At 45.0% G+C, this 26927-nt stretch overlaps 1 protein-coding gene across 1 annotated transcript in view; it reads left to right on the top strand.

Annotated features, from left to right (window-relative positions):
* stau2 (staufen double-stranded RNA binding protein 2) overlaps positions 1-24698 on the top strand; it is an 87586-nt gene extending 62888 nt beyond the window's left edge. Inside the window, exons 13-15 of the mRNA XM_030079603.1 lie at positions 1740-1853; positions 22746-22811; positions 24219-24698. Of these exons, the coding sequence (XP_029935463.1) occupies positions 1740-1853; positions 22746-22811; positions 24219-24254 (216 nt within the window). The 3' untranslated portion in view covers positions 24255-24698. The remainder of the gene's footprint in view (positions 1-1739; positions 1854-22745; positions 22812-24218) is intronic.
* The last annotated feature ends 2229 nt before the right edge of the window (positions 24699-26927 follow it).

Here is a 26927-nt window from a genome sequence, read left to right as displayed (position 1 = left end):
ACAGTCAGGCAAAACATGCTATATTTGGTCAAGCAGAGTGCCCCCCTTTTTCCCTCTCTCTCGCTCTGGTTGAAGCCTGGAGAATTTATTAGAGATTAACTTGTCAGAGAAGGCTTTTTCCACGGCTCACTTTACTGCGTTCATCATTCATACACATAACAGATAGCATTCCACACTTTATCACTGTGGGCCCATCTCCTCATCAGCAGGTGTGTGTGTGTGTGCGCGCGCGTGCAGGCGTGTGCGTGCAAACACAAACATATGCATGCATATGTCTGCCTGACTACAAATGCGACTACATGTGTCTCTGCATATCTGTGTGCACATATGCGTACACACACACACACACACACACACACACTTTTCCACATATGATCATAACTCACCCAGAGAGAGAGACACACACACACACACACAAAACTCGCTCTGGAAGGTTTCAGTCACAGATCATATACATCCATCTGTATGCGCAAGCACATACCCCTCCCCAAACACACACACACACACTCACACATATTCACATACAAATTGAGCAATGTGTATTCCAAACATGACAAAGTCAAAAAAGCTATAGACTCGATAGGATGAAACTTTATTGCCCCTGAAAGAAAACTGAATGCACACAGAGGGAAATACACGCACGCATACATGCACATGCACACACACTCTTGGACACACGTCGAATGTTTATTCAAACAAGGTACATAACATAACAACCCATAGCCAGCATTTGTCAGTGTATGTAGATAAGCCATACTGACATCAGTGTGCAATTCCCACAGCTCGCTCTCATATCCCATTTATTGTAAGTGACACATTGTTGTACAAAATACGAATAATGCATTTATGCATGACGGTGCATATAGTGATATAATTATGCATTTTCGCTATATGGATTTTGAAGCAGATGGTAGGCATTTGCAACTTTGACAGATCTCCTTATCATGGCTAGAAAACCAGGAAACTGCCTGCTTTATTATGCTTGATCTATGCGGAATTTGTAGTGTAGTTCATTTATACTGTAGTAGATCAGATCTTTGCAGTAAAGATATATACTCTTGCACTTGTGTGCTTGCTCATCCTTTTTTTTGCTCTTTTACGTTCTTATCCACTCTGAGGCAGTTGCTCTCTTTATGGCTCTCTGAATCAACTGGCGATTTCTTTTCTTTTCAGACAGCGTGCATAGTTATTTGTGTCATTTATTAAGGTGCCTGCAGCTGTCCTGAGCAGAAGTAGGCCAGGCAAACACCGCACAAACATACTCACACACGAACACGTGCACGCACAGTTAGATCTAGTGAGAAGTAGGGCAGACAGGCAGGCAGTATTACCCAAGCCCTTGGATCTCAGGAGCAGATTGTCCCTGAGGAGCATCATGTCATAACAGTCCTGATTGCACAGCATTTAGGAATGCCTGCAGAGTTAACCTCTCAATGATGAGGGGTCGCCGATGATGTCATCACTGCCCCCTCAGACCCACCCACCCACCCACACACACACATACACACACTCATTCCCCTTCGTTGCCATCTCTTTTAGGTGCAGAGAAATTGGCCACAAATGCTCCACAGTGGCAATTAGACACGCAAGATTTAGCTCTGTGGCCAACCGCTTCCAAAAAAAACGCCGGCGAAAACCTGAGGCGCGCACACGAGTTCAGCCCTCACAGCTTATGTGCTTCAACTGATCCGTTCCTATCATGTTGATCTCACTTTGTCTCCCTTCACCCTCTCCTGCAGGTGCAGTACAGTGATGGGCAGAGTGGTAAGGACTTTGTGACCTATCTGACCCTCTCCCCCGTGCAAATGACTTTCCATGGCACCGGGAGCACCCTCCAAGCCAGCCATGACCAGGTATGTGTGTGCGTGTGAAGGGTGTCATTTTAAATTAGAGGGCACCACATCAAAATATGCTGGGATCACACTCGAACAATACATCACTGCATGACTGAGAATTGCTTTATTACTCCATCACCGTAGTTTTTTTTTTTTTTTTTGGTGCCCAACCACTGGTCTTGGTGTTAAAGATTGAATTATATACAAATATCTAACTTCCACATATAGATCTATAGATTTGCATCCTGTATCTGAGTTTTTGTTGCTCATTATTGGCAATGTTGTCCGTCTGTGGTGCTCAAAAGACAAAGAAACTGTAAGTATCTCTTTAGATTCTTATTACCCTGCAGAGGTTTAGCAAAGCATAGCATATAGGGCATATTATGTGGAGATTGTTGACTGGGGTATAAGCCTCTCATTAAGGGCGGACTTGGCTCCGTGGCTTTATTATTAATCACTCTTGTAAGCTGTAGACATCAGAACTAGTCCGTCTCAACCTGTGATAACAATCGGGCAAGCCTCCGCTCCATTCCAGCCCCCACCCCCGTTTTCCATGATTCTCTGTTCTTCAAAGGATTCACTATCCTGAAATCTGGTGGCGATCTCCACAACTTTTTTTGCGTCTCTCCCTCTCTTTCTCTCTCTCTCTCTCTCTCTCTCCTGCTCTCGTTTTCTCATTCACCCTCTCTCGCTCACTCGCTGTATTCAGAAGGAGGCTCTTTGTCTTGCGTCGCCCATGCAGAAAACCAGTTGCTTACATTCTATCATCTAAACATAGGACGCCCCTTTGTTCAGCAGTCTTCAAAGCTTTAATAAAGGGCTGGCCCGGCCTTGGATGGGACGGCTGACGGGGGGCTAGTGCCGCCACCGCTAACTGAGAGCCAAGCCAATATAGGCCAGGCAGGTCTGCGTCCTCGGGACCTGTTGTTGCCAGGAGCACTGGGGCATGACCGACTGTTAGAGAAGGCCTTTTCTTTTTCTCTCCTCAGTACAGTGAGGAGCATGACCACAAAGGGAGTACCTAACAATGAAGGGTCACCCTCACTAGCCCCCAACCCCCCAGCAACACTTGAACAAAGTAGGCCCACAGGCGTCACAAATTTGGATGAGTTGGCCACGACAGTGTGTGGACACCGGCGTTCATGCAGGCTAGTGTGACAACAGGTTGGGTGGCTGGAGCGCTTTTCACAGAAGGCGCGCGAGTGTCGACAGCAGTCAAGGCCTCAGTTACCTGTGAGTCATCACAATAGGTTTCACACGTGTAGATGAATCCCAAACATCCAGCACATATTCAGTATTCAAATTCATCTGTCATATCTCTGAATTGCAAATTAATAGTTCCACTGGAGCTCCAAATGTTTGTTTAATGCCGTATGTGTGAGTTTTTAGCAGACTCTCACCCACATATACACACACCCACACCCACACACACATACGCATGCACACTCACCTTATCTATCTAATTAGACACTGTAAATCTGATGAGATGGAATGGGGGATCTCGCGACTGAAACGATAACCGTTTCCTGGAGCTTGTCTGTGTTACACACACACACACAGCACACATCATAATGTGTGGTGTCTCCATTCAGGTTCATTATACATCTGTCTGGGAATTTCCTGCTGTGTTATCTGCGCTCGCATGGAGGTTTCTGTCTGATAGACCAGAACAGTTGATAAAGATCGGCCAGCCAAAGGGTGGTCCTCTCCACACTTCTGCCCGTGATGTATGAAGGAAAGATGTGTAGGACATGGCCTGGAGTTATGGATGAATGGCCGAGGCAATTACGCTTACGAGTTCTTGAAGCTCAAGTCCGCCCTAAAAAGAATGTACATTAGCCACGTGCAGCAACACATGACACAGCACTTGAAATATGGGCAAAAATTACAGGAATTGATCAAAGCCACAGACATCCTCAGTGTTTTATTGGCAATTTTGCAGCTGTCACATGTTAACAAAAAAAAAAAAAAAAGAAAAAAAAAAAGAAAATCCACTGCCTCACAACGTGTTGCACTCACAACAACAGAAATCATTGTCACTCATTCCTCTGGTAATGACTGCTGTCTCAAAAATGTGTTTCAAAACATACAGGTACTTTTATTGTGTATGCCTGTCACTCTGAGTTCAGTCTCGATTTGTGAACATGAAGCCTTTCCCAGAACTAGACGAGGATGCATGTTGGCACACGAGAGATTTTAGGCTTTGCTGGGAAGGTGATGAGGGCTCAAATCAGAATCATAGCTATTATGTCTTGGTGTTGATGTTGACACATAAACGGTGTATAACAGAGGTCTAATTAAAAGTCAAACATAAACTTGTAACATAGAAACATGTCAGACATAAATCAACAGTGGGAGCTATTGATTTTCAGACAGTTGAAGTATAAAACAATTAAATGACAAAAAAAGGTAGTTTTAATAGTCCTTGTAAATAGTGCTTAGAATGAATTGGCTGAGGTGTGAATAGTGAACCTGAATTAATTAGTGGTACAAGAAACATAGTAGATGGTATGACGTTAAAACACTGTGGTGGTTTATTGTTCGACAGTAAACACTAGTGATTAGGAGAAAGGATCATGCGTGTAGGGAGCAGAGGTGTTGTCACTACAATCCAACCAGTGGTCTGTTCTTTATCAGCAAATGCACACACACATTCACACACATACATGCGCCAGCCTTGTCACCTGCCATGGTGCTCGGCCTTGTGCAGACATTCCACTCAAATACACTCTCATAGTCCAGATACCGCTGGCCTACCTTAGCTTCACAAAGAGCTAAATGTTTTTGAAATGTCCTTTGTTTTGTTCCATCATTATTTTCAACAGATTCAGCCATAGGTTATGTTTTTAGGTGCAGGTGAAAAGGTTTTATTTATTTATTTTTAGCATAAGTACTTTTGTAGTGCATGGGCTGTTGGCAAGAGGAATGCAACAGTACAAGTTTCCACATGTGGGGTTCTGTGAATTAAAAATGGGGTTCCAAGAAAAAAATCCTAATCATATTTAACTAAAATCTGATTTTAGAATGAAAAACTGTTGCAAGGAGATTTTTTTTTTTGAATGTATAGAAGCAATACAGTCTACCTGGGTTTAACCTCGGTCTGTGTAAATATAAGCATGTCCCATGTTCTCGGTTCCCATCAGTTAAAGGCTTATTTTTAGGTGACCTCTCATCGGAAACATGGCCTAGCTTACATCTGCGAGGCGCTGTGTGTGACCACGGATGCAAACTTCCGGCCGTGTCGTCTGCTAAATCGCTCTTGGAGTCCTACCCATTCCGCTCAGTTACAGCCACGCTCACCCTATTGATTGCTGCCTCTTACGAGGCCAAACGAAAGGCCATGGCGAAGGGATATATTTAGACTTTTTTTTTTTTTTTTCTTATTTGACGTGACTAGATGCTTTTTTAAACAGGGCGGATTTCTGTTTGTTCTGCAGAGCTGAAGTAACTGCTTTGGCAGACCCTTCGTGGCGGCAGTGGGACACCAGGGGGGCCGGGGCCCACTGGGCTGTGTGTGAGGTGTCGCTGGTCCAACATGAACGGCCCACAATCGAAGATGACAAGGCGACTGTTTTCTGCCACCGGACTGTGTTTTTGTGTGTGCATGTGTGTGTGTGTGTGTGTGTGTGTGTGTGTGTGTGTGTGTGTGTGTGGCTACTTTGCGTGCAGTGATGTTCTCAGCTGAGCCACGCCAGTCCCAGGGGCCCTGTCTCTCAGATTGTCAGCTGTGGCTGCTCGGGTCTCCTGCAGCAAGAACACATTTTAGCTGATGTGATATGACATGTTGAACATAGTGTATTGGGATTAAAATGTGTTTTAGACGTGTAATCAGCATTCAGATAATGAGGGCTACATTTTTAGATATTTTTTTTTGCTGTATTTATTTCATGTGGCATGTGCTTCAGCCCTCCAAGTCCCCAACATGCCCGTGGAAATGTTTTTTTTTTTTTTTTTCCTGCCTCTGTTTCATCATCCAACTATTGAGCAAAGCACAATTTTTCCTTAATCTGTCTAGGAACTGACTTTATCTGCTGAAATAATCCTATAAGCCCCTCCCCATATGAAAAAGGCCTTTCACAAGGCCGGCGTTGTTGCCTTACGCAGGAACCCTACACAGTCAAACACCATTTGGTTCACATGCTTTGTGTCTAGATCCCTGCAGCAAGCGCACACATACTGCCAAACTGTTGTCTTACACAATATCCACTCACACACACACACACACACACACACACACACAAGCATGCAACCAAAGCCATGCCATCAGGTTACACAAGCCTCCCTACAGAAACAAAACATCGGTTGGTTCTGCTAAAATTAATTGGGCGTCTGACCTTGCCCCTGGTGTGTGCTCATTTGCTGCCAGCAGAGTTGCAACAGAGGGAATGGAGGATGAAGGGATAGGGGTATGGGGGGTTGCCGATGATGGAGGCCCAGGGGGCAACCATTTACATGTCGTGCACATTCCTTCTTGTCAGGTTCAGGGCCCTTTCATAGTGGCAGGGTAGAAATGGATTGAAGATGAGTAGAGGTGGGGGGTGAGGAGAGAGAGAGAGAGAGAGAGAGGGAGAGAGACACCTGTTGGGAGAGTGTGGTGGCAGTCTGAGGATAGATGGGACTGATTCATGGCGTGGTGACTGCTGGGACAGTCTTCAGAGATCCCCTGCGGAGCACGAGGGAGCAGGGGAGGGGCGGAGCTTCGACAGCGCGAGTGTTTGAAGTCTCCTTCCCGACCGGAGCACAGACGTTACCCCAGGCAGGGCTCCTCTCAGGGGGTCCCGTTGGAGTGTTACCCAACCAGGCAGGCAGCTGTCGGACGGCCTCTCGCCTGCTTATCTGCCCTTTCTGTCTCCCCTTTGTGTGCCAGTGTTGTGTAATCAAATACAGCACCTGGGCACATCCTAAATCATTGTATGTAGAGAAAACAGCAGACTAGGCTCTAATCTGTGTTTTCTTGGCCTAGTTGGGAGTGTGTGTCTGAAAATACTTTCACTTTTACTCAGCCTTGGTGAAAACAGACAATAACCTTTTCAAGGTACAAATACAGTGCACATTAGTCTTCAATTACAGGGTATGGGGATTTTTATATTATCTAAAAAATACATTTAGTGGAAAATTGGCCTCAGCATTTATCTTGTGTCATTTTTGTGTTTTCCTTTGCCTTGTGTAACCACTTAAATGTCTTTGTGCTTCCCGTGTTTTTCTAAGAAGACGATATGATTAGAGTTTGCAGCAGGAGGCACACGGCTGCTCGAAGACCCATTTTTCAGCCGCGCTTCACTGTCGTTAGCTCCCATTAGAGGGAAGAAGCGACAGAGCGGCTTCTCTAGACCTCCCCCCACGCCCCCACCCTGTTATACCGCCCTGGAGAGAAGACAGAGTGAAGCATCCGCAGAGCGATCCATCACTCCCGCCTGTCTCCCCTCATGCCCTCCTCAGGAAACACCTTTCAGACCAGGAGATTAGAGTGTGACGGGAGAGTAGAGGACCAGTGAAAGAATGATGGAGGAGGAGGCAGAGAGAAGGCAAACGATATGGCAAGACAGAGAAAGAGAGAGGGAGAGGGTGAGAGAGAGAGAGGGAGAGAGAGAGGGGGCACTGACAAGGGTAAGAGAGTGATAGGGGCATGGAGAAGAGGCACTGGAGAGAAAATGATGAAGTGGGGTTATGAGAAAGATTGATGAAGACAAGAGATGAGAGAGAAAGCGGCAGAACTGACTGTCGTCTTTCTTGCTCGCCAGAGGAAGCAGCGACCAGTGGGGAGAGAATAAACATGAACTTGCCCATTAGGGGACCTGTTGATAGCTCCAAGTAGCCTCTTGGAGCATTAGCCTGTCTATTAAGGGCTGACATGGTGTGGAACTGAACACACACACACACACACACACACACACACACACACACACACACACACACACACACACACACACACACACCAGTCGATCTGAGCCCGCTATGCTTTAGAACTTCCCGGGCCGAGAGGCAGCCACATTTTCAGACAGAGGATTTAAACGTGCATGGCCTAGGTTCCACACCGTATGTAGTAAAACGTAGAAAATGGTGAAAACCGCTGCTGCTGCTGCTGCTGCTGCGTCGTAACACCCCTTCATCTGTCAGTCCTGCCTTAACACGGTGTGACAAAGCACCTGGATTTGTGTCATGTTTCATGAGCATGAGCCGTATGAATCACTGTGCCCCTGACATATGCCTCCTATTCTGTAAAATCTGGACGCAGCACACTGCTGCAAGATGCTCTCACGTCTCCTCCACGTCATGTCAGCCATCGTGTTATAAAATCGAGGACTGTACAATATCTCGGACTTGAATCCGTGGGGAAACATGTCACTCTTTTACTCCACTGCTCTGATTTAAGATGCGGCAAAAGTTGAATTTGCAAAGCTTGGAGATTAAATGTGGTCGGTGACATTTGATTGGTTGGAGACAGGTCAGCTGCCCTCATGTTATCTGTTCTCTGCAATAGAACACCAGCCTGATTTGATTAACCCTAAACTTGTTATTTATTTATTTATTTTTTAATATATATTGGCAAAAATTGAACTCCGTCTCTGAGGCTTCCTCTCACAAGTGTTAGCTCTCCAGATGATAGCTGACTCCTCTCCACCTGGCCCGTTATGAAAACAAAAGTGTTTTTTATGCTAGAGGCTGATGCCATGTGGTAACGGTGTGCTGCTTAGAAACCTGACACTTTGTGGTTGTCAGCGATGTGTTAAATTCTCCTACTTGATATATGATGAATATGAGTGCAGTCCTTCTAACAGTTTGATTTGACTCCACAACCTTTATTTATTTATTTATTTTTTTAATATGGTACCTAGGGTGCTGATGTCTTTTTTTTTTTTTTTTTTAGAGGGCTGAGGGCATAGAAACCATGTCAACAAGGCTTGGTAAATAAATGGTGGTGATTATGATGCTGATTGTTGGTGCTATTATTCTTAATATTGTTTTTGTCATATGTCTGGCTTTCTGTTTAAATAATTAGTGTCGGTGTGTGTTGTAGATGGATAAAATTGCAGTAAATTTACGGCTTTGCCTATTTTTCTTGCACTGGAAGAAAGTTAATTTACACCCTGCTTTATGTAAATTCTGCATTTTCTCAGACTTGCTGTAGGGGACGAGAGAAAGTGCATAGAAGTGAGGTTAAAAGGTGTTTCTGTGTATCCACATTTATTCATTTTTTTGTTCCCTCGACCTCTTTTTTTTTTTTTTTTTACCTGTCAGCCTACTGTGATTGCTTTAAGGCAAGCAGAGGTGTTAGATTCATTATCACCTCCGTGCTAAGAGTTGCGAAATGTTTTGGCAGTGGCCACGCAGCCTGTGACACTGTTAGGCTGTGTGTGTGATTTCCCACAGGTTAGCAGGGGTGCCGAGTTTGTCACTGATGAAGATCTCTTAACCAGTGACACCTCCAGTCACTCATCACCCCCATGGGAGGCATAAGCTAGCCAGGCAGCTAATTTGCTACTTTGAGCTCTTTGTAGCATCTTTGGCTCATTACCTTAATGTCATTTGATACTGAGTGATAGTCTGCCTCGCTGAAAAGGTCCCCGAGATAAGGGCCGCTATTTAATCTTTCCCTCTGCTTTGCCATCACACGGTGACGGCGTGTGAGGTTTGTCGCCTGTGGAGACGACGTTTTTTTGTGACGAAGATCAACATCTCCTTTTAGTAATCAGCACTGTGCAAACATTTTCACCACCTCCAGTGTCCTAATAAACAAACAGAAATGCAAAAGGGAAATAGCGACGTGTTCACCTTTTGCTTTAAAGATATGAGCGTGAGCGGTAATGAATATTGCACTTCACAGGCCCAGAGGAAATACTTGATTTTACACACAGTTGTTAGGGAAGAGTGTGTAAAGCTGCCCGGTCTCCGATTCCACTGCTCCCCAGACCACCATCTTGCACGCACAGATAAAACGGAGAACCACAAACCAACACTGACATTGTCAGTCTTGTCCCACTTGGGGGGGAAGCACACAATGCGCTGTATGTGTCTATTGTGCAAGCGCTGCAATCCAACTCTCCAAGGGAAAGCTGTGGATTTTAAATGGCCCTTTAACTTGATATGTGACACACATCTCGTGGTTAAGAGCTTCTAAGTATTAATCATTACGGAGTGCTCCAACAGCAAATCACACGCTGACAGTAATTGCAGGCATATACTTTTCCATCATAGATACAGGCACAAGCACACATGCACACATACATGGACAAACATGCACCCTCTGCACAATGAGCGGCATTGTTTGTCGCAATTATCCTCTCCTGTTGCTTTCCAGAGTTAATGAAATCGGATCTCCCGAATGCTTAGATTTATTCATTTGTAAAAGTTGTTTTTGATTTCCCCTGTACACAATATGATTAGAGGATGTCTTTCCAAAATTACAGGCTATCACTCACATCTCTCTGACAGGTCTGCAACCATGCAACACAAGGCTCCTCCTGCCCGAAACTGCCCCGTTCAATACAGCATTACCATACATGAGTTTTTACACGCAGCCACATTCATGAATTTAGAATTAATGAACCAAGTCCCAAATGGCCCCAGTCCACCCTGGCCTGCTCTAGGCTCAAAACTGTTTAGTGCCAGGTGAAGTGACGTCCGCGGCCTTCAATTTCCCACATTGGGAGTTGCGCTGTAATGCTGACTACTGAGTTATGGAGATGAGCGTAGCGACTGGGGAATGTTTTTCTGTCTGTCTGAGCCCTCTGCCCATCCCCCCGTCACCTTTCTCTCATCTGGATGTTAACGCATTCTCAGGCCTCACACACCAGACATCGTGAAACACCCACAACAACGACCACATCAGGGGTTAACACCAGTTACGACTTAGGTGTCACACACTCCCGTGGTTTAAGTAAACACTGCATGTGCGTGTGTGAGTGTTTGTGTGTGTGTGTGTGTGTGTGTGTGTGTGTGTGTGTGTGTGTGTGTGTGTGTGCGTGCCTGCCCGCCCGCCTCAAAGCAGTCTCCTCCTGATTTTCCAAATCTCCTCCATAAATAAAGTCACAAGTGGCACCTCACTTTCTGTTTTGCATGCAAATGCAGTCCCACCTTTTGCATTTCAAGGAGATAAGCAGAGATTAAGCAAACCACACGGTCGCTATCTAAACGCGAGAGGAAGAAATCGGTGGCAAGTGAAACAGGAGATGCATGGCTTCTTTTTTTCAAAGGCAGATTAACTTCTGTTTTGCATATGTCTTGGCGAGCTGACCAACAGGCAGTCTCGCACTGTCCTGTTTTATATGACAGCTGTCTCAGGCTTAGAGACTAATGATGATTTAGGTCTCAAAACAATGACTTCTGTGTTTTTCAGGGTTTCATTTAAGGGTTTCCCAATATTCTCACAGTGCTACCCGACACGTTTTGATTTGCTGAAATTGAATTTCATAGTCAGGAATTCTGTTTTTGTTCATTTCCCCCTCATATCCCTCAAGACGGTCTTCGTCCACCACTGGTTTTGATTAGGTGTTCTCAGCGTCATTCAAATGATGATGATGTAGGAGGGCTTTAAGTGTAACAAGAAAACCTGTAGTCAGGAAAGCATTCCTTATGTCGAATCCATATGTAACTCATCTGGCTTTGTTATGAATGCACAGACAAAATGAAACCACAGAATGCCATTATCTCAACAATCACTTCTATGGAACACACACTTCAATTTGCCATGAAGGAAGGAAAATTATGTTTTGATTGTAGCTCCATAGATGCATAGTAAAGTGTACATGTGCTTCAGAGGGTTTTTATCCACGCTAGAGTGCATGCACATATTTAAGTGTGCACACACAAGCACACACGCAGATACACGTTATGGAGTGATGCTGTAATGGCTTTTACGGACATTGTTTTCTCAAAACGGTGTGATTTACGGTAAATGTTTTCATGTGAGAGGTCTAATGCCGCATAGTTATTAAATAAACATTTGTTGCAGAGGCCCTTTTTTTCCTCTGGGACTCGCTCTATTCCTAATTTCCCTCTGCGGCCGTTTTCATTCTCTACTTCTCTTTTACTCACTCTCTCTGTTTCTCTGTCTGTCTTTCTTTCTTTCTTTCTTTCTTTCTTTGGGTCTCACTCTCACCCCCACACACATCTCCCTTGTGCCCAGTGAGTAAACGTGGAACCGTGTGAGCCTTCAGGAGGACTTTGAAATGAGACATGGCTGGGACATCACAGAGGACTCTGGCCACTCTCAATGAAGCCTGCTTGATTTATAAGAGAGCAGGGAGAGGGGGGATGTTTCCAGAGGCACACAAGGCCACAAGGTCCTCCATTAGTACCCTGACCCCTGTTTCATGGGACCAACCACTGCATAGGAGGAGAGAGAGGAGAAGAATGGAGGGATGGATGGATGGTGGACGTGGGTGGGGGGGGTCTTTCTTTTTTACCACAGAAAGTCTGCTATTTACATTTTCACCACAAAGAAGGCAACAGAAATGAGAAACCCAACCCCAGTCATTTGTCAGCGGCCTGTGGTGTCCAGACTTAAATGTCTGCTGTTTGTACCTGATCTCTCGCTCAGTCCTGCCGCCGCGCCGATGTTTTACGATTCTCCTCACGGTTTTACTGTCCGCAATCTAATTAGCTGTGTCCTAATCATGTGTTAAAGCGGAGCGCCTGCCTGGTGTTTACTGTCTGTTTGCTATGCTGTAAAAAATGTGTGAGGTGGCTTGTAAAAACTTAACCACAGAGGATTAAGCACTCAGCCCCCTTGTGTGGATAAAATCACAGCATCACTAGCAACGAGTGCTACTGCTGACAAGCTGACAAACTGTAAATCGTTTGTGCCTCCTTTTTTTTTTTTTAACATTTCGAAAGGAATCCATACACTGCCTCATATCTGTTAAATGATTTAAGAATACTTTAAGATGGGAAAGCTAGTTCATTCTCAGGAAAAAAAAAGTGTCTTTTGAAACTCATTAAATGTAAATAGGGCAAACATGTTTTGCATGACGTTTCAAAAGAAGATAAACCTTCCTTTGAAAGTTATGTCATCTAGTCGTATTTGTGCCATTACAGCACTTACATACTTTCCTTTGATGCCAGCTTGTGGAAGATCATGTCCCGCTGCCCTCACGCAGCCTGTGACGCCCACCAGTTCCGAGTCTGTCTAGCCCACTGAGTCAGCCACTCTGTGTCTGGACCTGGCTCACATCAGTGCTTGTAGACTCAATCCATGACATGGCTTTGTTCCTGTTGGGATTGTTTATGAACACTTTGTGACAGGCCCACCGCCTTTAAACTAACACGATAATACCATTATGCTAACATTCGAAGAGGACATATGTTTTCAGTGTGCATCGCAGTGCATTTACCCCCACTGCAGCCCATCTTTGGCTAGTTAGTGTGGCCCCCAGACCTGTTCATCAGAGGACCAGCCTGGCTGGAGGAGCTCGACATAGCACGGCCTGCCTCCTGATATAAGCATGCTGGAATTTATTGTTTTCAGTAAACATGCCTCATACATGATCCATCTCAGCATAACACACTGCCAGTTGCCATAGGAACACAGTAGGGTTTTCATAACACTTAGGGGGCTACCTAAAGCGTGATGGGTTTCAATCAACCCATCGCACCACAAGTCACGGGTCTACTCCATGTTTCTAGGAAGCTAGGTATGAGATGGAACATCCAGCCACATCTTACGGCCCAGTAAGCATGCTGGGTAATGAGAAACAGTCACCAGCCTTATGGGGATCCACAGCAAATTATAGAACACCGCGGCGGGTTTTACAGGCTTGTCCCTTGTGTGTACGAGGTGGTTAAAAGCGAGTGCAGAAGGGAGTCGAGGGAGCTACAAGCAGGAATAGACAAGAGGAAGAAGGTGTAAAATGCCGTCTGACTGCACGTCCTCTCCTGTTACCGGATGTCCTTCTCGACTCGACATCCACTCTCATACACACTTACTGCCGTCCCTGACAGGAAAGTATAAAGAACCTGTGATGGAGAGTTGGGAATTATTGTATGCAGCTGGCGTGTTTCACAATAAGACCCTCACCCCCACTCCCCTTACCCCCTATCTTAACCCTTATGCATATACTCCCAAGCTCCTCTTCCCATTGCCTTTCCACACTCACTATTTTCTTCCTTTAATCTCCCGTGTCCGGTTGCCCTGTTTTCTTTTGTCTAACTCAAACTGCCGTCCTGAGCTTGACAGATATAACAGCTTGAACAGCTATTGTCATCGTGATCATATAGAGGATGGTAGTAGTCAGTCTGTAAAGTAACACTGCCACTCTGATGACGTACTTGATCCATATCCTCATTTGGTCTGTCCATTTTAATACATGGTATTTTGGCTCACCCAGCTACAAAGAGATAATTGGTTTCTAAATTTAATGGCCAGAGCTGATAACAGCTTGTGCTGCCCATTGACATCCAGACTGATATCCTCACTAGTGATTGATTTAGCCCACTGCAATCTCTTCACTCAGTTTATTATCGATGCAAATAGCAGGAAGTGATTAAGACCTTGGATCCTGGCTCTGGTGTGGGCTGCCCGTGCTTCCACATTGCAGACTGAAAGGTCTTTTCCTCTGGCTGTATCGCGGCATGACAACTGCCAGGCGATAACCACAGCCATCACATTTGCATCCCCAGTCCACCACTGCTTGCACCTCTGCCCACCTTCCCAGGCCATACACTGTACTTCTTGGCGATTAGTTTGCTATGGAAATATTTTGAAGTAAGGGCAATGGTTAGACTGGCAGAGAAAAGTTAAGGGGAAAAAGCATGGGAAAGCAGTTGAGGGGTGGGGGGGGTGCCTCTGGTAGACTGAGAGGCAGAGAAAAAGAGGGAAAAGAAAGAAGGATTAGGAAGCAGAGAAGAGCGAGAGAGAAGTGGGACGCCCCTTGGGAGTGATCACTATCTCACTGCTGATAAGACAGCGAGTGCCTGAAGGCTGGCTTTTCCTCCCACGGCTTTCCGTACCTTCCCCAGGGCAATCCGAGTTGAATTGTTAAGGATTATAGAAGCTTCTCCCTGTGGTATAGAAAGGTGGATGCCTGCAGGTGGAGAAGCAGTGATGTAAGACCGTTTTTATTGTCACTGGGGAAACCTGGTGGAAATGGAGGTAATCACGGAGCCCAATCAGAGGGGTGTTTCCCCAATCTCCCACCATGACTTTACTATTAACCAGCCTAGGAAATGAATCATGATATGAATGATATGCTTGTGAGATTCTTGACTGTCCTCTCAGTTTCCCCAAATTTAGTACAAAGCATCTGGTTCCTATTGGATGATGGGACCTATGGTAGTGCTAGTCAAGCAAGATATTTTCTATTTGTGTCATCCATACAAGCGAGACAGAAATAGCAAATGAAACAATTCTGGTTTGTTGGGTGACTCATCAAGGCATAGTACACCACAGACTGTCTCATCACCTGAATTGTGTCAGTGTGTGTGTGTGTGTGTGTGTGTGTGTGGTGATGGGGTGTCTGTTGTGCTATGTCTGTGGTATGTGTGACACTGTCATTCCATTCAGAAGGAAAATTCAAAGGCCTGGTTTCTTGGGAAGCATTTTTGCTCAGTCATTGGTCATGTTGGTGAGTCACTTGGCCTTGAGGCTGGTTATCTCCTCTAACCCAATATCTTGACAGGCAGCAGTCACATCCCTAATTCATTCTTCATGCACTGTATCTCATCTCATTTTTCAGGCTATGATTCATCAGAAAACCGCGGAATAAGTTAGCAAAGTTAAGAATGGACCAACGTAGATTATCGCACATGGTTTCCTGTGGGCGGCAAGTTCCTCTTTCAAAATCATTTTCAGTGTTTCCGTTCTGGTGAAAGAGAAAGTGTCATACAGTTTTTCTGCGGTAAAAGTAAGGGTCATCTTGTGAATGTTGACCTAGATTGTGTTACTGAGTGCAGCATACATGAATGTAGCAAGTGACGTAACTCGCTCAGTGTCAGTCTTGGAGGAAAAAAACATCATCAGACTTTTTCCACGTTTTATTTCTGTGCGCCTGTTGTTGTAATCAGATCAAAAAATTTAAAATACTACAGCATAGTAATAGCACAGAACCTCTCTTTGGGTTATATCTGCTTTTGCTCTGAGATGCTTTGCTGACAAGGCAGGAGTATGGTATGCTGAGGTGTTCCTGCCCCTCGCCCTCTGCCCATATGTTTTGTATTACGCCCTAGGAGGTGCCATGCTCAGCAGCACAGTGATGGGTGGGGATAAAGCAGGCCTCTCCGGCCCAAATGACGCATGACATGGCACTGCGCCCCAGGCCCTTATTTATGGCTTCCCATGTCAGCGAAGGCTTGCTCCCCTGGGGAGCCCCACGGCCGTTACCCACTAGATTAGCTCAGCCAGTCTTCAGCACTCATCTCAGCCCTGAACAACACACACACACACACACACACACACAGACAGAGAAAAACACACACCTCCTACCTCAGGAATTCTGATCACCACATCGGGGTGCACAGTATGCTGAGATGTATGCAGAGATCAAAAACATCACAGGCAAGGGCATAGACAAAATATTAGTAATAATAGTGGGAGTTGCTATGCTGTTGCACAAGAGCTGTTGTGGCACAAATGAAGTGCTACTTCACTGAAATTAACGTCATATTAGGCTACAGCTCGGCCTCTGCCAGGCACACACTGCCTCTTTTATCAATGCCTCTGATGTGGAAGAGGATGTGAAATATGGAGTGAGAGTGAGGAAGAGATTTGGTAAGAGGATCTGAGTACATTTTCTCCGCAGCTACAAAAGAATCCATGTACACATCACACCGCATTAGCAAATAGACACTTACACTGCAAACACACATGCACACACAGGTCCTCTCCATGAGTTATCCGGGAATGTGCCAGTGATCTCTCTCCAGGGCTTTGATGTGGGCAGTAGGAAAGGAGAAGAATGTAGGGGAAAAGAAGGCCAAGGAATGAGGAGACGTTGGAGAGTAAATGACAGAAGGAGAGACGGAGAAGAGAAAAGTAAGACTGGCAAGAGACAGAGGCTAAAAGCACGAAATGAACATCAAGATATGTGATGGCACCGTGTGACGAGGAAATTAACACAGGATGCTACAGAAAAAAAAGGGTGAAGAGAGTGTGGTCACTGGGATTTTCTCTCCCTTGGCATCTCATATTACTTTGTGCTGTGGGGAGTGAGCGCAAAAGAGGGAGCACCATCAGGGTTTTATATGGCCTTTTGAAAACAGAACAGGCCCTCTGTGAAACAATACATCCACCCAGCCTCAGAGCTTCTCTGACAACAGGGCCCTCTTTTCTCTGACTTCCCAGATCCCGCCTGTTGCCCGTAAAATACACTGTTTGAAATCCACTCGGTTCATTGTTTAGTCTAGCAGACGTCCCTTAGATCACCCTCATCAGTGGCCATCCTGCGTCCCTTCATGTTCATGTCTCCTGCCGCCCCACGTCAGTTCCTTGGCATCAGAGCCGTCCACCCGACTATAATCGGACTCTTTCTAGTGTTGTTAAGACCTGACAGTGAGCATGTTATTGCAGAGTAAGAGCATGAATGGTGATTGTACAATTGAACAAACAAAAGTGAGCAGTTTGGGTTACAGTCCATCTGCCCCGGTGTCGTCTCGGGTTCTGAGAAGAAACCATTCAGCAAGTAGTTGTGAGACAATGCTGTGGTTTCTCTCTCTCTCTCTCTCTCTCTCTCTCTCTCTAACTCTCTCTAAGTCTGTGCATGTGTGTGTGTGTGTGTGTGTGTGTGTGTGTGTGCACGTGCCTGTGCCTGCACGTGCACACGCATGAATTTGAGTGCACCTGCGGAGTGGTGGACAGCCCTCCCTCTTCTGGGCTGGTTTCTTGTCCTGCCAAAGACCACAAGAAGAATCTCCCCATGCTCTAGTTGTAATGGAGGAGGAAACTAAGTGTTCCCTCTCTCCTGCTTCTCACTCCCTGGGATGAGCTGGATGTCCAAACACATGACGAAGACAACGACATGGGATCAAAGAGATGGCGGCCTGCTGCTGATTCTCTTGGCCAGGCTTTAAAATTAAGAAAGGATTGGGTTAGTCCAGCTGGACTTTACTGAGCCAGAGAAGGCCCTGGGAAACTGGATCTGCTTGGTAAAGGGGAAAACACCACACTGTACACAGAGATTGGGTCACTGGGTTAAAATTTGAGCTGATGTCTGTGCTTTTATCAGGCCCCCAGCAGAGCACAGGCTGGACCTGAGATCTGATAAAGCCCAGGGAGGCAAACTAGGCTAACGTCTGCCTTTTTTCTTTCCCCTCTGGATCTTCTAGTATTAAAGCTGTTTGTGTGTGTTTGTGTGTGTTTTATGTGCATGTTCATACAGGTATGTGAGATGGGTGATATGCTGGTGGTCTCCACCTCACTAGGACCTCCCTGGTGTCTTTGATGGCCACTCAGGGCCAGTTAGCTGAGTGATGGAGATGGAAGGACTGAGGGCTCCTCTCCTCTTTTCCCTTACTTATTTTTTTTTCTTTACCTCGCTGCTTTATTGTTTCACTGGATCCCAGTGGCCCAGGCATGAGGGCTGACACTGTGGTCTGATTTGTCGAGGTCGATGTGACCCGGCGATCCATCAGGCCGATGCCGGGGACTCCCAGGGGACCAGCCCTCTGTTTGGCTAAGCCGCTGAAGGAAGCGAAGACTATGTCAGGGAAGCCATTAAGAGCTCAGCAGGCCCAGAAAAATGAGCCGCTCCTGTCACTCCACGTCAGGAACTCGGCCACGGTCGCAGATCCTCCTCAGACCTCAACACATTCCACCGCTGTTTGTCCAAGCCTTTGAACTAGGGACAGCTGGATAGATAGATGAATGAGATAGATGAATGTGTGAAGTAGCAGCTTTGACTGGTGTATGGCAAAGGGGTGCTCCAGACTGGCTCCCAGTCTTGCACTGCTGGTGAGTGCTGGTTTGTTATCTGAAGTGGGGGTGAGGGAAGAGGAGAGGTGAAGAGGGAGTGATGAGTCAGACTTGAGTAAGTCCCACTCGGAGATGGTCAAGGGTGTAGCGCTTAAGTGACCAGTTTCTCTTTCTTTCTCCAACTCCCATCCATCTCTCTCTCTCTGTCTATCTCTGTTTGTCTGTTTCTCTCTCTCTCTCTCTCAAACCTACGACAGAGATGGACCATTTCCAATTTGTGTGTCAACCTCAGACTAAACATACTCCTCTGGTGTTGATGCATCAGTGCAGCGGCTGCCTCCAGCGATGGCCATCTTATCTCATTAGAAAAATAATGATTTCACTGGCTGCTGTTCCCACAGATAGGCCCAGTATTTGTCTTATGGCCTGTGTCTTTCGTGGAGGTGTAGGGCCCGAGGATTGGCTGCCTCGGCCCCAGTGCCTGCCTGTCGTATATCAGCAGCACCACCACTGTCAACCCCCTGATTTATGGCTGTTTATCCCCAGTCAGGCCGCACCAACAGATGGGCCCTGGTTGTTTACTCAGGAGAGAAAAATCCCCAACCGATTGAATAAATACAACAACCAAGCAGTGATTATGGGGGAGTTGGTTGTGATTACAATTTATTGGCCACAAGAGGAATAGAGGGAGATTGATTGATCTGTCCCTGTCGTTTATTGGGTGTCATGTTGATCAAGTGCCCAAGGATCATCTGTCTCTATGGGTTTTTTCTTATCTTAATTACTCCTTCCGGCTCACTATGTATGGACAGTCCTGGTCATTGTGAGATGACGTGATTGTACTCCACACTAAAGCATGTAATTGTTACATAAACTGTCTCATGTGATGTATGTTTATGACCGGTGTACTTGCGGAAACATTCCCTCAGCTGTCATATCCTACTGGGTTGTCACCTTAAATCTCTAAATCCTCCCTGAAAGTATATTCAAGCTCTAAATCTCACCGGTTGTCACATCTGCAAAGAAAGAATGGTGCTTCATAAATTGTCTCTTACAGACGCGCAGGGGCTCCGGTTGATTCCTGAGACTCTAGAGATATGCAATAAGTAATGACCAACAGTATAAATTTTGCAAAGTAGTCGTACGTTACTGCAGAATCGTCAGTGCCTGCATGCATCAGAGATTGTTTTTTTTTTTTTTTTTTTTTTTTTTTTTTTTCTCCATTTGATGGATACAAACCAGATTTTGACCCCTGCACCTGTCTGTCATAAATTATGATTCCTGGTTTACGTTTCTCATAATCTGAAGTTAAACTCGCTTTGAAAATTATTTTGGACGTAGGCGCAGCGATAGTAGTTTGTAACATACTCCCCTACGTACAGCATTCCACAGAGACACGCTGATACGTGATGCAGCGGGACTCATATTTTCCCAGGATTTGAGCCTGATAAACGTATTTCCTCTTGGAGCGCATGAACTTGAATACAGGCCCATTATTCACATGGAGCTGACTCTGTCTATATATCTGACTCGGAAAAACGTTAAGATGGCTCCCAGTTGACTGCGCCGAGGAGAAGAACGGTGAATTTGTCAGCGCCACATAGCTGATCTGACTAATAGGAATATTATCAGGAACAGAGCGATGTCGGCAGGCTTCAAAACTAAGTGGGCTCAGCCAGTCATCACGTCTCACTCATTTACTGAGCGGATCCACCGGTGCCTTATCTTGACTGTGATTAACCAGTGATTGAGTATATTTGATGCAGGCTAAGTGTAACTGCTGTGGTACAAGATGTGTCTGAAATAATGAAATGAAGCTGTTGGAGGTTATATAAAATTTTGTGTTTTTATTGTAATAAAAGTAATAGTAACAATGATCATTTTTTTAGTAATATTACTTTATTTAAAAAAATAAATACAAAATACAGTAGACTTTCAAATTCTATGACCTGGGAAACCCATTTTGCCTTTGTTCATATAAAGCATCCAAGAAAAAAATCCCAGCTATTCTTAAATGACTAATAATGACAGATTGTAGTTTCAAATTAAATACAACTACAGTGTACTGCCGGCAACACTGATCAAAGGCACTCTCAAAAGAAATGAGCTCTGTCCCCCTGAGGTATCTAATGCTGTTTATGCATGCATGTGGCACAGTGATCTAATACTATCAGGGTTAAGACCTGAATTATAATTTTGTGCTTCAAATGCTGCGGTCAGAGAAATTTATGCAATCACCGCCTGGGATCACCTGCCAAAACTGTTTTGAGACCAGGTGTGCTTTAGCATGTTTCATTCCAAAATCTGAGTTATGGGCCATTTGAAAAAAGAAAAAAAAAAAAAAAATAATAACCTACTTTTACAAAATGATTGATAGTACAAAATTAAAGCAGTCGATGATGCTTTTTAAAGGATGGTTTAAGGTTTGTTAGTTATGTTCCTGTATATTTCTATCTGTCTCCATCTTGCCCCCTCCCCCTGTGCCTTGCAGAGATGGTGGGTACAGTATAGGTGAAGGAGGGGAACAACTGGAGATGTTAGATGCGCTCCAGTATGCACAGGGGTGTCAGCTCAGCTGGGAGATATATGCCCAGCTACCCCCTCCCGTCCAACTCAGCCCACACTGAGAGAGAGTGAGAGAGAGAGATAGCACATCTGGAGCCAATCTTAAGTATGGAGGAAGTATCTGTGTCAGGATTGGACCGACAACCTGGTTAAGATCAGATGTGTTCGACTTGGCACGTCCAGAACCCCTCAGACACGCACCGTCTTTCTAAGCTCAGAGGTAGTTTCTGTTTCTGACGGTCACTGCGACGGGCGGCGGTTGCCTGCTCGGCCCATCGTGTCATCTAACAAGTACTCTTTAACATCTCATTGTCACTACAGGACTGGATTAGTGCTTTGAAATCACAATTCCTCGGTGTGTTGATACAAAGGTCAAGAGAATTTGAGTAGAACACCTTGGACATTTGTTTCGTGTTTCATTGGTGTTTTTTGTTAACCTCGGTCCCGTTATACGTGTGTTTGTCTGTGCCACACACCTTACCATGAAACCTCAGCGTCCACACCTGTTGCATACATTACTCCGGTTTGTCAGTGACTGACTCCACTGTCTGACAGTGAAATGACTGCTGAGAGTGATGTGGCTTTGTCTGAGGCTTTGTGTCGTCCACATCGTCCTCACACCACCAGCTGCCCTTTGAGCTGGCCCAGACAGGCAGTGAGATACACAGGAAGGAAATGACATCATGGCAGTTTCGATCCAGGCTCGGCACAAGGCACTAGTGACTAATCCAAACTGCATATCATGAATTCATGGAGATCCCAGTGGGATATTGGTTTTTAATTAGAAGGCATTATATCGCTAGGCATGGCTGGTTGTGATTATGAGCTAAATACAGCATAGACAGTGCCTTGACAGTAGATTCAAAGCTTACTGTTCCCCTGGCAGTGTGGGGCTGAGAGACGTCTCCGAGAGCCACTTTCTCAACCACAAAAAATGAGCATAATTAAGTGATTACACAATCAGCAATAAAATCATTACATGGTCATTGTGTGGCTGTCAGTGTGAAATTTACTAACGCTACGTGATTTATACCAGTGTTGTCATTTAAAATTGTGCGTGGTATTTATAGGCATATCTTTTATTTGTCTTCAGGGTATTTATGGTATGGAACAAACATCCCCCCAAGCAAAAAGTGTTTTTTTGTGTGCTGTGTTTACTCTCTGTGATTTATAGGTATTTCAAACCTGCAGCTATTTACTTAGCCAGAGTCATCAGGAATACAGATGTCACTCTGATTGACTTAGGAAAATGCAGAGCAGCCAAAACATAAAGTGGAAATGTTAACCCAATAACACTAGATAAACAGTCAGAGAAGAAGAGCCAAAGACAACAGAGAGGGAAGGGAAAGTGTCCTGTTGGCATCAGGTTTCCCAGAGTAAGTGTTATTTGAAAACCAGCTGAAGGGTGACACTCATTCCCCTCCCACCCAATCTTCTTCTCCTCCCCCAAGTCTCCCTCCTCCCTCACTCACTTGACCATCTGTTGTTCTCTCTCTTCTCAGGCTGCTCTAAGTGCCTTGAAACAGCTGTCGGAGCAGGGACTGGACCCGGTGGATGGCCCCATCAAGGTAGGGCGGGACACGGATCGCTGCAAACTCGCAGACGGACCCTGGGTGGCTCCGTCAGTGCAGGATGTGTTATCAGTATGCCACCCCCGAATGCCTGGCACAGCGGGCTTGCCATGAAAAGAGCTAGGTGTGTTAGGATGCATGAGTCTGGCTGGTTGCAAATCCTCAGTGATGCAGGCTGGCCCATCATCAGCTCCCTCCCCACCCACACACACGTCCAATGTTTCCGCTAGACATTTTTTCTCCAATGGAAAGCAACGGTAGGCGTTGACATTTACATGGAGTCCAGCACTCAGTCCTGTCAGTGCCCCATACTTTGCATGATGACTATCACCACCAGGGTTTGATCAGAGCCAATTGGGACTTCTCAGCGGGCCCTGTCGAGCCACAGGAACCCCCCCCACCTCCCCTCCCTTTGTCCCCTATCTCCTCCATGACGAAGGGAGGGAGGCGGGGAAGGAGGAAGGAGAGCAGCGGAGAATGAAATGGGAAAGTGGGAACGCCGTTGGGTTTTGGAAGCAGGGAGGAAATCCCTGTTAAGCATTTGTGGAGTATTTTCATAGTAGGTGTGCCCTGGGAAGAGGTTAGGCAGGGCTATTTTCTCGCAGCCCCTTGTCTCCTTCAGAGTTAAAGAGGAAAGGAACAGAGAGAAGAATAACAACGCCGGCGTTAGAACAACTTCATTTACGTCACCATCAGAGATGAGGGGCTAATATGGCACCACTTGGCCCGTATACTTTGACCTGGCTAGTTAATCTCTCATCAGTTTTTTTTTTCTCTCTCTCTCTCTCTCTGTCTTTGTCTCACTCAGACCCTCTCTGCCTCTCTCTTCCTGTCTCTCTTTAAAGCTCATTAACTCTTACTCGCATTAACTCATTAACTTTCCCATACATTGCAGTCTGAGCGTTCCCTGTCAGCGGTGCTCAGCTCAGCCTGTTTCTCACGCGGCTCCGATGTTTGCTTTTATCAGAGTGGAAATATTTTTTTTGCCAACCGGCTCCCTTTCTGCTGGCCTGTGACCCAGAGGTGGTGTTTGTGTATAAACCTGTCATCTGCCCCTCGCTACCCACCAGGACATGTATCTCTGTCTGTCAGTGTGCTCAAAATCTTGTCTGAAAGAAAACGTGGAACACGAGCCACAGCTGATCGCAGTTAGCGTGAAACAGTGGGAGGTCCGAGGAGAGTCTGAGTCAGGAGGCACAGTTGTAGGACATTTCTGGAAAATGATTTTAGAAATTTCCTCTTTTTTGATGCCTCACTTATCCCATCTTGAATGACAGCTGAGACTGATTGATTAATGAATGAACACAACGAATACTCCTACTTAGACCAGGGCTAAATGTTCACAACTTTGCTCCGATCCCTGGACAAAACCCACCCTAACACTGTCTCATTTGTCTCTTCCAGAGCAGCGAAGCGTGTGGGAGGGAGGACGGACACTAAACAGACTAACTCAGGCACCACCACTCAGGTCTGCAAGGATTCAAAGGCTGTCGTCTAGGAGCTGACAACCCATCCCGAACCCCTCCTCAGCATACACAAACCCAACGAAAAACCCTCCATGACCTGCAACCCACAGTGCCCCCCCACTTCCCCCACATCCCCCCACTTCCCCCACATCCCCCCACCCAAACCCCACCCCACGATCGCCGCTGTATCCTGCAAAACCTGTCAACATGCAATAGGGTGGATGTGCACCGAGAAATGACCGACTAAAACACCATTACCTGAGTCTATGTGAAGACAACACTATCCTAACACGTTACATTTATTGATGATTTCAGTAAAAATTTAGAGGACAAAAAAAAAAAAATAAAGTACAAGCAACGAAATATCAAGTTAATTCAGCTAATGAGACAAATGCATGGTACTGTATCAAATCAAGGGAAATCCAAAGTGAATACACTGCATAGAGAATTTTCCCTTTGGATAGATGTCTGTTGGTATGGTTAAAAACAAATATGTACATCATGCCATTGAAATACAAAAGAAACATTTTAGGGGAGAAACCAACTTGCGTACCGTAGCTTTTCTTTTTTTTTTTTTTTTTTCGGGGGTATTATGTTTCTTTTTTTTTTCCTCTCTTTTGTTTTATTAATCTAACAATGCTTGAGTACTGTATTTAAAATTAACCGATGCCAGTGCTGTGAAAGTTGTAGTTGTTGTCTTCATATATAGTCACCCAGCTTACCTTGTATGCTGACATTAAAAAAAGAGTTCATCTATATATGGATGTGTATGACTTGCAAGAATATCATATTCCGAAAAATAACACAAAGAAAAGTTTTTTTTCATGTGGACAAAAAGGACAAAACTGGTGTTAGCAGTAATCAGTAGAAGTGTGACTACCCAGGAATGAAGGTTGGGCCAACCTTTTCATCCTGAGGGTCTATCTGTCCCGTTTTAACATGACCCGACCACTGGCATAGCATCACTGGAGCATCTCATGACCAACAACCGAGGCCGAGGCCAGTACAATAGTACTTTTATATCTCAGAAAAGAGGCCACTTTGGATTTGACAGTGGCTAGGTTTTTTTGTTTTTTTTTTCTTCTTTTTTTTTTCTTTTTTCCTTTGTGTACATCTGTCATGCCAGTCCAGTTCTATGGAAGTCTAGTACGGGCACCATACCGACTGCATGTCATCCAGTGAATGAAGAAATCCTCACCAGGCCAGTGATTCTATGTCAGTGGATTGTCCCCCTTTCCCCCCACAGTTTTGTCGATCACATCTACACCCATTGTGTGTGTTGTATTGACCCGCCAAGGCATCAACTGGGTGCTTTTAATGCCTGCATTCTGGAGTGCATCTTTGAGTGGAGAGAGCCCGCCATTGATTAGCAGACTCCTTCCCCCAAAGGCTACTTGAATCACTTTGTTCACTGACATGGAGGATGTGTCTTCTTCTTCGCTGTGAGTGCAATGTGTAATAATAAGGCAGTTTATGTTTCTGAAATGCAGTAAAATCACCTCAGTTCATGTGGAAAAAACACTTGCTTCTTTGTCTCTTTTTTTCCCCCACTATTTATGCGCTGAAACAGGTGTAGAGGCAACATCTCACCCTGAGAGATTACACCGACTGCAGTTAACGCCATTTCATCCCTATCAGCGTAATTGTAAGAGCTTTTTCACACATTATCTAAGGGCATCAGCTGAAAAGTTGGTTGCATAACAGCAAGTGAAAATTAGGAGCGGGAAGATGACATGAGCCGGAGCATATGCTGGGAGAGGTCAGACGCTGACAGGGTGTTCCCTCCACCATCTGTTAAACGCTGCAAGGGAAGTTTGGGGAGAGTTTTATGCACCTGACTTGAAGCCCCCATTGAGCTTTGAATTATTCTCAATAATTAGCATTTGAGTGAAATTTATTAATTTTTCAAGTGACGGTATTTTTTCTAGGACTGACCAAAAGTTGGAAGGAGTTAGATCAAGATAGCACTTCTCAAATCCTGATTTCAAATAAAAAAAAAAAAAAAAAAGTATTTGATAAAAAACTAAAACGAATTTTGCCAAGGCTCCAACAAATTATTTGACTGGTCCTTTTTGACCCCTAGTGTGGCAATTATTGATCATTCAAGTTGGTATCAGTTGCAGGAACTATCATGCGGATACCTAATCTTCATGGCACTCCACTGTGCTTATTACCCATCATAAATACTAACATTCACTGTAGCAAATGAATATTTACAAAAGTAATCACAACAAAAAAAATTATAGCATGTAGCATGGTCTCCATAATACAGTATTATACCAAGGTCTGACTAATGGCGGAGCACAGTACTTGGTTAATAATTATGATGGCAAACTTAATTGATTATAATCTAAAATAAGACTTTTTGTTAGCTATGTATAAAATATTTCAACCATTTATGTAATTTTTTCCAGAAGGTCTTTGTATTGACTCAAATTCAGTGTATCGTTAGTTGAACATTACATACATTTGGGCCTTCCCCTGATGGTGACACATACAAGGGTTGCATACAGAGGATTTCATCAGGATTTCTGAGTATCATGCATAACAGCTATTTATAGACTTAACTAAAAACAACACCCACATTTTACACGAATGACAAAATTACATTTCACTGACACCACGCGGGGTTTTTGCACTTCCGGCC

The sequence above is a fragment of the Myripristis murdjan genome, chromosome 20, assembly GCF_902150065.1.
Source record: "Myripristis murdjan chromosome 20, fMyrMur1.1, whole genome shotgun sequence".
Classification (NCBI taxonomy): Eukaryota; Metazoa; Chordata; class Actinopteri; order Holocentriformes; family Holocentridae; genus Myripristis; species Myripristis murdjan.
This window is presented reverse-complemented; position numbering and strand designations above follow the sequence as displayed.